Here is a 14,809-nt window from a genome sequence, read left to right as displayed (position 1 = left end):
TTAAGAGGTTAAATGATTGGAGCTGAGCAAGATGGCCAACTAGACCCCACTGAGGGATCCTGACAGCTGCTGCACTCCTAACAGATCTTCAGAGGAAAGGCACTGAGAGTGGACAAAGGGAAGACAAAAATGGGCTGAAGAGGGAGGAAGCTGGGAATACTGCAAGGGGCTACTGTGCAGCAGGACTCGTTCCTGGCCCCCAGTAACTCTAAGGGAACAGGTAAGTTGAACTGGCAAGGAGCAATTAGCACTCACCATGGACCTCTGGAATCCCAGCAGTAGGAAACCACTTGACCACCACAGACACTTGCGTTGGCAGAGAGAGCTGCTTAGAGAAGTAGTAAGGGCAGCCTTTCATCCAGTGAGGAGCGCAGAGGGTTTGGTGCGGGAGCGTCTGTAGCAGAGCATGGTCAGGGACTCTCACCCCCGAGGCTTGACTTGCTCTAATAGGAGAATTTATCCCTAGAGGAACTGTCAGACCTGAACTCTGCAGGCCCATCAGAAGGGGATGGTCCAACCTGCGCACCCCTTGGTCTGCTGGCCTGTCCCAGAGGCCCAGCCTGACTCTGCCTCTTTGCGGTGCAACCTCTGGTGCCCTGGGGACCCATATCATAGCTCCTGCACTGGTGGACTGCACCACACTGGCAGAGAGCTCCAGCAGAGCAAAGCCCATGGCCACGCACTAGCTCACACCCTCCCTCCCTCAACTGCATCTACCCTCAGGCCCACGGCCCTTCCCCATATTGCCTTGCTGGTGAGTGTGTGTGAGGTGGCTTTTGCATTCCGTGTGTGTGTGTGTGGGGTGTGTGTGTGTGGGGTGTGTGTGTGTGTGAACCCTGCCCTTCCACTGCTGCCAGCATGAGTTCACTCCACCTCCTCTCTCCCCACTGTACTGTCATTGCAGTCAGAGCCTTGGTGGGCACAGAGCCCAGCAGCCCCACCTTTACCAGGCCCCTGCCCCTGTGCCAATGCTATTTCCAGAGTGAAACTAGGAACAGAGAACAGCAGACCCTCACATTCCCTGAGTGGGGACCTCTGCCTGCATGAATGCACATAGAGGGTGCACAAAGACCTGCACCTGACAGCGTCCAGCCCTTGCGCTAAAACCACCACCAGTATGACCACGTGCACAGTCACCAGAGGGGATCCCCATCCTAGAGAGCCATGCTTCCTCTGTCACTGCTGTGAATGTGTGTAGGGAGACCAGTACCCCAATACCCACTAGGTGCCCTGCCACAGCCAACATGCAGGTACCACACAGTGCTGCCACTGTCACTGCTGCTGGCACATGCAAACAAGGACAGATCCCACTGCCACTGACCTACCAAATGTTTTGGCTGGCACCAGCCATCAAAGTGTAGTGATCAGTAGTCTGGGAGCATTTCAGCCTTCCCAGCACATTGGGTTCCTAATTTTGAGGAGCCAGAGAACAAAGACAGGGCCCAATACCAGTCTCCCAGAGTTACAGCACGTAGTATAGAAGTTGGGAGCAGAGACTTGGCCCCCCAAATTCTTCCAGAAATGAAGCCAGTTGACTGAACCAAGCTTGTACCACAACCAAACCCTCAAGGTCATCTAATAGGATTTAAAAAAAAAAAAACCTCACAAAACAGCAACTTCGAAGACTAAAGGAACATCAGCCCACAAAGACAAGAAAGAACAGTGCAAGAACTCTGACAACTCTAAAAGCCACAGTGTCTTCTTTCCTCCAAATGACCACACCAACTCTTTAGCAATGGTTCTTCACTGGGCTGAAATAGCTGACATGACAGAAATTGAATTCAGAATATGAATAGAAACTAAGATCATTGAGGTGCAGGAGTACATTGAAACCCAATTCAAAGAAGGTAAGAATCATAATAAAATGACGCAACAACTAACAAACAAAATAGGTCTTTATACAAAATAATATAACTGAGCTCACAGAGCTGAAAAACACACTACAAAAATTTCATAATGCAATCACAAGTATTAATAGGAGAACTGACCAAGCTGTGGAATGAATCTCAGAGTCTGAAGGTCGGCTTTCTAAAATAATACAGTCAGACAAGAATAGGGAAAAAAGAATTAAAAGGAATACATAAAACCTCCAAAAAAATGGAATTATGGAAAGAGAACAAATCTATGAAGCATTGTTGTCCCTGAAAAAGACAAGGAGAATGGAAGCAACTTTGAAAACATATTTCAGGATATTATCCATGGTCACTTCCCCAACCTAGCTATACAAGCCAAGAATCAAATTCAGGAAATTCAGAGAACCTCAGTAAGATACTTTACAAGAAGATCATTCCGAACACAATCATCAGATTCTCCAAGGTCAAAATAAAAAAAAAAAAAATTAAAGGCAACTAGAGAAGAGTCAGGTCACCTAAAAAAAGAACCCCATCACACAAACAGCAGACCTCTCAGCAGAAACCTCACAAGCCAGAAAAGATTGAGGGTCTATATTCAACATTCTTAAAGAAATTTCAACCCAGAGTTTCATATCTGGCCAAACTAAGCTTCCCAAGTGAAGGAGAAATGACATTATCTTCAGACAAGCAAATGCTGAGGGAATTCATTACCAACCAACCTGCTTTACAAGAGCTTCTGATAGAAGCACTAAATATGGAAAGGAAAGGCAGTTACCAGCCACTACAAAAACATACTGAATTACACAGGCCAGTGACACTATGAAGAACCACACAGACAAGTCTGCAGAATAACCAGCTAACATGATGATGATAGAATCAAATCCATACATATCAGTACTAACCTTGAATGTAAACAAGCTAAATGCTCTCAATTAAAAGGCACAGACTGTTAAGTTGCATAAAGAACCAAGACCCATTGTTATGCTGTCTTTGAGAGACACATCTCACATGCAGTGACACCCATGAGCTCAAAATAAAGGAATAGAAAAAAATATACAAACAAATGGAAAACAAAAAAGCAGGGATTTCAATCCTAATTTCAGAAAAAACATATTTTAAACCAACAAATATAGAAAAAAGACAAAGATGGGCATCACATAATGGTAAAGGGTTCAATTCAACAAGAAGACCTTACTGTCCTAAATATATATGCACCCAACACATTAACACTCAGATTCATAAAACAAGTTCTTAGAGATCATCAAAGTGACTTAGACTCCCACAAAATAATAGTGGGAGATTTCAACACCCTTTGACAGTATTAGACAGATAATTCATGAAGATATTTAGGAACTAAACTCCGCACTGGACCAAATGTACTTAATAGACATTTACAGAAATCTCTACCCAAATACCACAGAATGTACATTATTCTCAATGCCACTCGGCACATACTCTAAAATTGACCACATAATCGGACACAAAACACTCCTCAGCAAATGCAAAAGAACTGAAATAATAAGAATCGCTCCCTCAGATCATTGCACTATCAAATTAGGAAGCAAGACTAAGAAAATTGCTCAAAACCATACAATTAAATGGAAATTGTATAATTTGCTCAGGTCATGAATGACTTTTGGGTAAATAATGAAATTGAGGCAGAAATCAAGAAGTTATTTGAAACTCATAAGAACACAGATACAATATAGCAGAATCTCTGGGACACAACTAAGGCAGTGTTAAAGTGGAAATTTATAGCACTAAATACCCACATCTAAAAGTTGAAAAAAATCTCAATTGAACCACCTAACATCACAACTAAAGAAAACTAGAGAAGCAAGATCAAACCAAGCCCAAAGCTAGCAGAAGACAAGAAATAACCAAAATCAGAGCTGAACTGAAGGAAAATGAGACAGGAAAAAACATTCAAAAGATGAATGAATCTAGGAGGTTTTTTTTTAAATTAGTGAAATAGATTGTGTAATAGTCCATTTTTACATTGCTATAAAGAAATACTCGAGAGTGGGTAATTTTTAAAAGAAAGAAGTTTAATTGACTCACAGTTCCACATGGCTGGGTAGGCCTCAGGAAACTTATAATCATAGCAGAAGGCAAAGGGGAAGCAAGTACCTTCTTCACAAGGTGGCAGGAGAAAGAACATGTGAAGGAGAAACTGTCATACACTTATAAAACCATAAGATCTCGTGAGAACTCATTCATTATCACAAGGCCAACATGGGGGAAACTGCTCCTATGATCCAATCACCTCCTTCCCTTGACACCTGGAGATTACATGTTCCTCCCTGGAAACATGGGGATTATAATTTGAGATGAGATTTTGAGGGGAACACAGAGCCAAACCATGTCAGATTTCTAGGTACACTCATACAGAAAAAAAGGGAAAAGTTCCAAATAAACACAATTAGAAATGACAAAGAAGATATTACCACTGACCCCACAGAAATACAAATAATGATCACAGAAGATTAATGACCAGCAATAATACCCAGGCAATACTTCTAGTGCCTTGGGTGAAATTCTGAGACTTGCTGGACTCAGGCTACAATCAGCACATTTCCTGCTGTGTCTGTAGGGGGCAAGACTCCCTCTGATTGAGAAATGAGGAGGGAAAAGGGAACTTTGTCTTGGACCTTAAGTCCTAGCTCACCACAGTGGAGTAGAGCACGAAGTGGACCCTTGAGGTCCCCATATCTAGGACATGGATGTTGGACAGCATTTCTGGACCTGCCCTGGGTGAGAGAGGAGCCCATTGTTCTGAAGGGTGAGTCCCAGGCCGGGTATCAATCATCACAAGCTGACTGAAGAGAATTTGGACCTAAAGGAAACATCAGCAATAGCTTGGCAGTATTCTCCATGGCCTCATGTTGGCAGTGGCCACAGGGTGAAGCTCCTCTACCTTTGGAAAAAGGAAAGAAGAGTGGGAAGGATTGCATCTTGTGGTTTGAGTGCCAGCTCAGTTGCCATACAATAGAATACCACTTAGACATCTAAGGTATTTAATGTTAGTCTCTGGCTCCTGGATGGCACATCTGGACATACCTGGGGCCTGGGGAAATTCGCCATCTTGAAGGGAAGAACACAGGCCTGAAAGGCCTTACCAGCAGCTTACTGTAGAGCCCCAGGGCCTTGGGAAAACATAGGCAGTAGTCAAGTTGAGGTTGTATCGGGCCTTGAGTGAGGCCCAGTATTGTACTGGCATCGGGTCTGACCCAGCACAATCCTAGTAGTGGTGGTCACAGAGGTGCTTGTGTCATTCCACCAATAACTCCAGGCAGCTCAGAACAGAGAGCGAGAGAGAGACTCCATTTTTTTTTTTTTTTTTTTTGGAAGAAAGTAAGAAAAGAGAACAAGAGTTTTTGCCCGATAATCTACAGAATTCTTCTGGATGTTGTCCAAAACCACCAAGGCAGTACCTATACAAGTCTGCAAGAACCACAGTTACTTAGTTCTTAAACTTAAAAAGTTGTCCTGGGCTTCGGGCTTCTTGCGTTCTCTAATACAGATATATTTTAGATCACAACATCAAAGTTCTTTGAAATATCTGGAAAGGCTTCCTGGGAAAGATGAGTACAAACAAGACCCTACTGCAAAGATAACAATAAATACCTTATTCCTCAATGCCCAGACACAGATGAAAATCCATAAATATCAAGACTATCCAGGAAAACATGACCTTACCAAATAAACTAAATAAGGCATCAGGGACCAATCCTGGAGAAACAGAGATATGTGAACTTTCAGACAGAGAATTAAAAATAGCTGTTTTGAGGGAACTCAAAGAAATTCAATGATAACACAGAGAAGAAATTTAGAAGTCTGTTAGATAAATTTAACAAGGAGATTGAAATAATTAGAATGAATCAAGTAAAAATTCTGGTGCTGAAAAATGCAATTAACATACTGAAGAATGCATAAAGTCTTTGTATTAGTCCATTCTCACACTGCTGATAAAGACACACACGAGACTAGGTAACTTATAAGGTAACAGAAGTTTAACCACAGTTCCACGTGGTTGGGGTGGCCTCAAAATCATGGTGGAAGGCAAGGAAGAGCAAAGTTACATCTCACATGGCAGCAGGCAAGAGAGAGCTTGTGTAGGGGAACTCTCCTTTATAAAACCATCAGATCTCATGAGACTCATTCACTATCATGAGAACAGCATGGGAAAAGCCCATCCCCATGATTCAGTTACCTCCCTCTGGGTCCGTCCCACAACCCATGGGAATTATGGGAGCTACAATTCAAAATGAGATTTGAGTGGGGACAAAGCCAAACAATATCAGTCTTTTAATAACAGAATTGATCAAGTAGAAGAAAGAATTAGTAAGCTTGAAGATAAGCTATTTGAAAATACACAGAGGTAAAGAAAAAAGAATAAAAAGAATAACATACAACTACAGAATCTAGATAACAGCCTCAAAAGAGCAAATCTAAGACTAATTGGCCTTAAAGAGGAGGTAGAGAAAGAGATATGAGTAGGAAGTTTTCTCAAAGAAATAATAAAAGAGAACTTCCAATACCTAGTGAAATATTATCAATATCCAAGTATAAGAGGCCCAAAGAACATCAAGGAGATTTAACCCAAAAGAGACTATCTCGAAGCATTTAATAATCAAACTCCCAAAGGTCAAAAATAAAGAAAGGATTATTTTAGAAAGAGCAGCAAGAGAAAACAAACAAATAACATACAATGGAGCACCGATACATCTGGCAGCACATTTCAGTGGAAACCTTACAGGGCATGAGAGAGTGGCATGACATATTTAAAGAAGTGCTGGAGAAAAAATACTTTCACTCTATAATAGTATATCTGGTGAAAATATCCTCTAAACATGAAGGAGAAATAAAGACTTCCCCCAAAAAACAAAAGCTGAAGGATTTTAACAACACCAGACCTGTCCTTCAGGAAATACTAAAGAGAGTGCCTCAATTAAAAAGAATAGAATGTTAATGAGCAACAAGAATTCATACAAAGGTACAAAACTGACTGGTAATAGTAAATACACAAAAAATACAGAATATTATAACACTGTAACTGTGGTGTGTAAACTATTCTTATCATAAGTAGAAATATTAAAACAGGAACCAATAAAAAATAATAACTACAACTTTTCAAGACCTAGACAGTACAACAATATATAAATAAAAACAACAAAAGATTAAAAAGTAGGGTAATAAAATGTAGAGTGTTTATGAGTTTTCTCTACATTTTTATGTTTGTTTGTTTATACAGTGTTAAATTATTATTAGCTTAAAATAATGGGTTATAAGATAGTATTTGCAAGTTTCATGGTAATCTTAAATCAAAAAACAGATAACTGACTGACAAAAAATTAAAAAAAAAACTAAATTGTATCACCAGAGAAAATCATCTTAACTAAAAGAAGAAAAAGGAAGGAAAGAAGGAAGAGAAGGCCACAAAATGAACAGAAAACAAATAACAATATGGCAAGAATAAGCCCTTATTTGTTAATAATAACATTTAATGTAAAAACAACTAAATTCTCCAATCAAAAGGCATAGAGTGGATTAATGGATTAAAAAAAACTATATAATCTATGGCCTACAAGAAACATACTTCACATTTAAAGGCACTCATACATTGCAAATAAACAGATGGTAAAAGATATTCCATGCCAATAAAAACTAAAAAAGAGTGGTAGTAGCTAGACTTATATCAGACAAATTATATTTCAATATAAAAACTATGAGACAAAGAAAGTCACTATATAATAATAAATGGGTCAATTCAGGAAAAGGATATAACAATTGTAAATATTTATGTGCTCAATACTATAGCACTCAGATATATATAGCAAATATTATTGAGCCACAGATAGAGATAGGCCCCAATACAATAATAGGTGGGGACTTAAACACCACACTTTCAGCATTGGACCTTTCAGACAGAAAATCAACAACAACAGCAACAGCAAAAAAAATTGAACTTAATCCTCACTATAGAACAAAAAAACCTAATAGTTACAGAAAATTTCACCCATCTGCTGCAGAATACACATTTTTCTCCTCAGCAAATAGAGCATTCTCAAGGAAAGGTCATATGTTAGTTCAAAAAACAATTCTTAAAACATTCAAAAAAGTCAAAAATTATCAAGCACCTTCTCTCACCACAATGGACTAAAACTAGAAATTAATTACAAGAGGAATTTTGGAAACCATACACTCACATAGAAATTAAACAATATGCTGCTGAATGATCAGTATGTTAATGCAGAAATTAAAAAGAAATTTGAAAAAATTCTTGAAACAAATTATAATGGACACACAACATACTGAGCCCTATGGGATATAGCAATAGCAGTACTTAGAGGGAAGTTTATAGCTGTAAGTGCCTACACTAAAAAATGAGAAAAACTTCAAGTAAACAACCTAATGATGCATCTTAACAGGAAAAGCAAGAGCAAACAAAATCCAATATTAGTAGAAGAAAAAGAATAATAATAGAAGATAAATCAATGAAATCAAAACAAAGAAATCAATACAAAAGATCAATGAAATAAAAAGGTTGTTTTGTTAAAAGTTAAACAAAATTGACAAGCCTTTAGCCAGACTAAGAGAAAAGAGAGAAGACCTGAATAAAACCAGAGATGTAAAAGGAGACATTACAACTGATACCACAGGAATTCAAAAGATGATTAATGGCCATTATTAGCAACTATATGCCAATAAATGGAAAAAGCCAGAAGAAATTGACAAATCCTAGACACATATAGCCTATCAAGTTTAAACCATTAAGAAATCCAAAACCTGAACATATCCATAACAAATAATGAGCTCAAAGCCATACTAAATATCTTCCAGCAGAGAGGAAGTCAAACTATCTCTGTTTGCAGATGACATGACCCTATATCTAAAAAATAAAACAAACAAAAAAAACATTTTTTCAGCCCTGAAGCTTCTGAAGCTGTTAAACAACTTCACCAAAGTCTCAGGACACAAAATCAATGTGCAAAAAGTGCTGGCATTCCTATACATCAACAACAGTTAAGCTGAGAGCCACAAACAGATGCCTATTCACATTTGCCACAAAAAGAATAAAATACCTTGGAATACAGCTAACCAGGGAGGTGAAAAATCTCTACAAGGGGAACTACAAGCCACGGCTCAGAGAAATCAGAGATGACACAAACAAATGGAAAAACATTTTATGCTCATGGATAGAAATAATCAATATCATTAAAATGGTCATCCTGCCTAAAACAATGTATACATTCAATGCTATTCCTATTAAATTATCAATGACATTCTTTACAGAAATAAAATTTTTAAAAATTATTAAAAAATTTATATGGTACCAAAAATAGCCCTAATAGCCAAGGTAATCCTAAACAAAATGAACAAAGCCAGAGGTATCATGCTACCTGACTTCAAACTATACTATACTACAGGATTATAGTAACCAGAATGGCATGGCACTGGTACAGGAACAGACACATAGGCAAATGGAATAGAATAGAGAACCCAGAAATAAGACCACACACCTACAACTCTCTGATTTTTGACAAACCTGACCAAAAAAAAAAAAAAAAAAAAGCTCTTAAGAAAGGATTTTCTATTCAATAAATGGTGTTGACATAACTGGCATATGCAGAAGATTGAAACTGGACCCCTTCCTTACACTATATACAAAAATAAACTCAAGATGGATTAAAGACTTAAACATAAAACCCAAAACTATAAAATTCCTGGAAGATAACCTAGGCAGTATCATTCTGGATACAGGCGCTGGCAAAAGTTTCATAAAAAAAAATTCCAAAAGCAATTGCAACAGAAGCAAAAATTGACAAATGAGATCTAAGTAAATGAAATGGCTGCTTCATAGCAAAAATAAACTATCAACAGAGTAAACAATCTATGGAATGACAGAAAATTTTTGCAAACTCTGTATCTGACAAAGGTCTAATATCCAGCATCTATAATGAACTTAAAAAAAATTACAAAGAAAAAAAACAACTCCATTAAAAAGTGGCAAAATACATGAGCAGACACTTTTCAAAAGAAGACATACATGTGGTCAACAATCATATGAAAAGAGCTCAACAACATTGATTGTTAGAGAAATGCAAATCAAATCCACAATGAGATACTATCTCACACCAGTCAGAATGGCTACAAAAAAGTCAAATAGTAAGAAATCCTGGTGAGGTTGTAGAGAACAGGAAAACTTATCCACTGGTGGTGAGAGCGTCAATTATTTCAGCCACTGTGGAAGACAGTGTGGCAATTACTCAAAGACCTAAAGACAGAAATAACATTTGACCCAGCAATCCCATTACTGGGAATATATCCAAAGGAATATAAATCATTCTATTATAAAGACACATGCATGCATATGTTCACTGCAGCACTACTCACAATAGCAAAGATATGATATCAACCTAAATGTCAATCAATTACAGACTGGGTAAAGAATATGTGGTATATATACACCATGGAATACTATGCAGCCATAAAAAAGAACAAGATTATGTCTTTTGCAGGAACATGAATTGAGCCTAAGGCCATTATTTTTACCAAAATAACACAGGGCCAGAAAACCAAATACCACATTTTCTCACTTATTAATGAGAGATAAATTATGAGAACACATGGGCACATAGAGGAGAACAACACACACTGGGGTCTCTTGGAGGATGGAGGGTGGGAGGAGAGAGAGGATCAGGAAAAACAACTAATGGGTGCTAGGCTTAAAACCTGGTTGATGAAACAAACTGTGCAACAAATCCCCATGACACAAGTTTACCTATGTAACAAACCTACACTTGTACCCCTGAACTTAAAAGTTAAAAAAAAAAAAAGAAAAAATATATCTTCCAGCAGAAAAATAGCTGAGGACCACAGGGTTTCACTGCTGACTTCTAACAAATACTTAAGAAAGAACTAATACCAATTCTATTCAAACTATTCTAGAAAATAGAGAAGGAGGGAACACTACAAAACTTATTCTATGAGGCTAATATTACCCTGATACCAAAACCAACAACATATCAGAAAAAGAAAACAGGCCAATATCACTGATGAATATTGATGCAAAAATCTTCAACAAAATATTAGCAAACTGAATTCAACAACACATTGAAAACATCATTCATCATGACCAAGTGGGATTTAACCTAGAGATGCAAAGATGGCTCAATGTATGCAAATCAATCTATGTGATTCATCATATCAACAGAATAAAAGACAAAAACCATATGATTATTTCAATTGATGCTGAAAAATTACTTGATAAATTCAACATTCCTTCATTTTAAAAAATTCTCTAAGAATTGGGTATAGGATGAACATACCTCAATATAATAAAGGGCGTATACAACAGACCTACAGCTAGTATCATACTGAATGGGGAAAAAACGAAAAGTGTTTTCTCTAAGATCTGGAACATGATAAGGAGGACCACTGTCACCAGTGTCATTCAATATAGTACTGGAAGTCCTAGCTAGAGCAATCAGACAAGAGAAAGAAATAAAGGGCATCCAAGTTGAAATGGAAGAAGTAAAATTGTTCTTGTTTGTTAATGATATGATATTATATTTAGAAAAACCTGAAGAGTCCACAAGAAAATGATTAGAAGTGATAAACAAATTTAGTAATTTTGTATGTTGATTTCGTATCCAAAATCCAACAACATATCAGAAAAAGAAAACAGGCCAATATCACTGATGAATATTGATTTCATATCCAAAATCAACCTACAAAAACCAGTAACATGTTTATGTGCCAACATTAAGGAATCAAGAAATTTATCCCATTTACAATAGCTACAAATAAAATAAAATATGATAAATTAATCAAGGAAGTGAAATTCTCTACAATGAACACTATAAAACTTTGATGAAAGAAATTGAAGACACAAAAAATGAAAAGATATTACATGTATGTGGAAAAATAAATATTGTTAAGATATTCGTACTCCCAAAGTAATCTACAGATTCAATGCAAACCCCTGTAAAATAATCACGACATTCTTCACATTAATTGAAAAAAAAATTCTAAAACTTATATGGAACCACAAAATACGCAGAATAGCCAAAGCTATCCTAAGCAAAAAAAAAAAAAAACTACATTGGAGAAATCACATTACCTGATGTCAAATTATACTACAGAGCTATACTAACCAAAATAGTATTGTACTGGCATAAAAACAGATATATAGACCAACGGAACAGAATAGAAAACCCAGAAATAAATTCATACATCTACAGTAAACTCATTTTCAACAAATGTTCCAAGAATATACATTAGGGAAAGGACAGTTTCTTCAATCAATACTTCCTGGAAAACTGAAAACTGGATATCCATATGCAGAAGAATGAAACAAGACCGCTATCTCTTGCCATACACAAAAAAATCAAATCAATGCACATTAAAGACTTAACTCTAAGACTTCAAACTATGAAATTACTAGAAGAACACTTTGGGGAAACTCCTCAGGAAATCTGAGTGTGCAAAAACTCTTTGAGCATTACCCAACAGGCACAGGCAACCAAAGCAAAGATGGACAAATGAGATCACATTTCATTATTCAGATGATAGGCAGAAATGTATCATGGACATTAGAACTGATTGTAGAAGAACAGAAGAACTACCCCAACACAGTGTAAAAAGTCAAAAGCAACATTTTACATTTAAAATACCAAAAATTGATAAAGTATGTTGTTAATATTGCTAATATGTCAAAATTAAAGATTAAAGGTAAGTTTCTTCCTTACATAACAATTCAGGTTTATGACGGATTTCAGGAAAATTTTTTCTTTAAGTGCTCTTTCTATTTCATCAAAACATCAATGTATTATACATTACAGTTTAAGATAAAAGTGTATGAGTGAAATAAATTATTGTTATAAAGAACAGTGGAACAACAGGACAGAAACATCACCAAATATAAAGTGGACAACAAAGAAATGTGTGCATATGCACAATGAGTGCAAATATATTTGGAACATTCAATATATCCTGCAGCATTTAAAAATTTTATCAGCACAAAAAATACATATATTTTTCAACTGATTGCTTAAACTCCATGTTTTTAGAAATATTTTGTCTGTCAACCTTAACTTATCATAGGTTCCCATGTAATCCATGTGTTATAATTTGGCAAAGAAAATGCATATTACATATTATTTACAAATTCATAAACAATGTAAACTTTGTTAGTAATTTAGAAAACATACACAATTTATAGATCAAATTGGAATAGAATACAGAAAAATATAATTATATCTTTAATGGCTGCTCAAACAAAATACTGAAAATGCTTATACTATCAGAGGAGAGAAATGAATAATAAATTCATAGGTAATTTGAAAGCAACTACTTTAAGCCAAATAAATAACTATAGAGTCACATTTATTTTATTATCTAAAGATTGATGACACACAATTTAGAAAAAGCATTCAGATATATAAGATATCCAACTGACTGAATGCCCTTCCTAGATTTCAGATATTTTAAATGTATCAAAAATGTGTTTGAAGCAAACAGTTGATGTTTTATGAGAAGCAAAAAGGTAAACAGTTCTTAAACACAAATCAGCACTTCATTTTAAAATGAAACATGCAACATGGTGATGGTTTGTGTTGATTTCTACTGTACCTTTCTTTAGTCCAGGTATGAAAGCTAAAAAGAAATTTTAATAAAGTTAAACACAATAAATATTTTCTCTTATTTCTACAACATTATATTAGCATACCTAAATAAATATAATTTGTAAGGTATTGCAATATATTTTCTACTTCACTTTACAAAGAATGTGATAATTGAGACATACTAGGACTGCTGCTCCTTCACATTTGTATTTTGTAATACATTTTTATAGAATTGGACCAAGCCTATGCAATATGTTGGCTTCCTGGGAAGTAATGATTGGTGCTTTCCACAAAGGAAATGTGTTACTAAACGTAACATTTTGCAGTAACTCAGTAGATTTTCTAGCTTCGTCGCCTGTGATGGCTAAGTACAGTCCTCTACTGACATACCAGTTTCTTTCATGCAACCTCCTACTATAAGTGTAGAGCAAGGAAAGACATTGTTTTTGACTTAACAGGTTGCTCTGTCTCCAAACTTCTGACATATAAAATAGTAATAGGAAAAACCCCAAATCAGCAGGCACTAGCATGAGAATGGCCCAGTAGAATTATTCTTATCATGGTTTAAGAAACTTTTTCTATAATACCATTGTCTTCACCTAAAATTTTATATTATTTCTCACAATTAGGACATAAGGGATTAGAGATTATTGTCATTATTTTCTAGATAAATTCAAGCCTTGCATTATTGACTTTCTTCAAAACACTGTGAAATCATGCTTGACCTGGAACAAGTAGCAAAGTCTATTTTTAAACAAAATAATTGTATGTTTATAAACACCCAAATATGTATTGATCTGGGCAGATGACTCTCAAGTTTATTCATTACAAAATTTTAAAGCCAATATTAATAAATAATTTCCTGATCACATCTGCATTTTAGGAATTATTTAATAATATCCATTATGGATAAAAGCTTAAAGATAAACATTTTGAATTTGTTAAAAATCTATTTTGAATAAAATTAGAATATTATAAAACTGAAGACATGAAATTCTTAGATGGAATAAAGCAGAATAGAAATATAGAGGTGAAAGTAATGTTTCTATGCACTAATAAGGATCAATAAAAGAGCATTGTACAACATTTTTAAGTGTCACTGACAAACAGCACATTTATTTCTCACTGCAAGGTGTTTCATCTGTATGCAATGTAATTTAATGGTAATACAAGCTGAAGTATAAAATTTTTTTTAAATAGTGCTTTCATAAAACACTTTGGGGAGGATTGATCTTCTACATAGAATTTTGCAATTCCCCACCCTTTAAATGAGGATTCTACTTCAATGATAAGAAACACACAAACACACACACACAGAATCACTCT

General features: G+C 36.0%; 1 protein-coding gene across 6 annotated transcripts in view; it reads right to left on the bottom strand.

Moving 5' to 3' along the window:
• Positions 1-14,809, bottom strand: part of PCDH11X (protocadherin 11 X-linked) — an 828,783-nt gene that overhangs the window by 137,168 nt on the left and 676,806 nt on the right. For 4 of the 6 annotated variants that reach the window (XM_054676897.1, XM_024353219.3, XM_016943511.4 and 1 more), the window contains one exon: positions 13,491-13,514. The exons of the other annotated variants lie outside the window; for them this stretch is intronic. In XM_054676897.1, the coding sequence (XP_054532872.1) occupies positions 13,491-13,514 (24 nt within the window). The remainder of the gene's footprint in view (positions 1-13,490; positions 13,515-14,809) is intronic. 6 annotated transcript variants of the gene reach the window in all.

This window comes from Pan troglodytes, chromosome X, assembly GCF_028858775.2.
Source record: "Pan troglodytes isolate AG18354 chromosome X, NHGRI_mPanTro3-v2.0_pri, whole genome shotgun sequence".
NCBI lineage: Eukaryota > Metazoa > Chordata > Mammalia > Primates > Hominidae > Pan > Pan troglodytes.
Note: the sequence above shows the minus strand (reverse complement) of the source record. Positions and strands in the feature narration are given on the sequence as shown.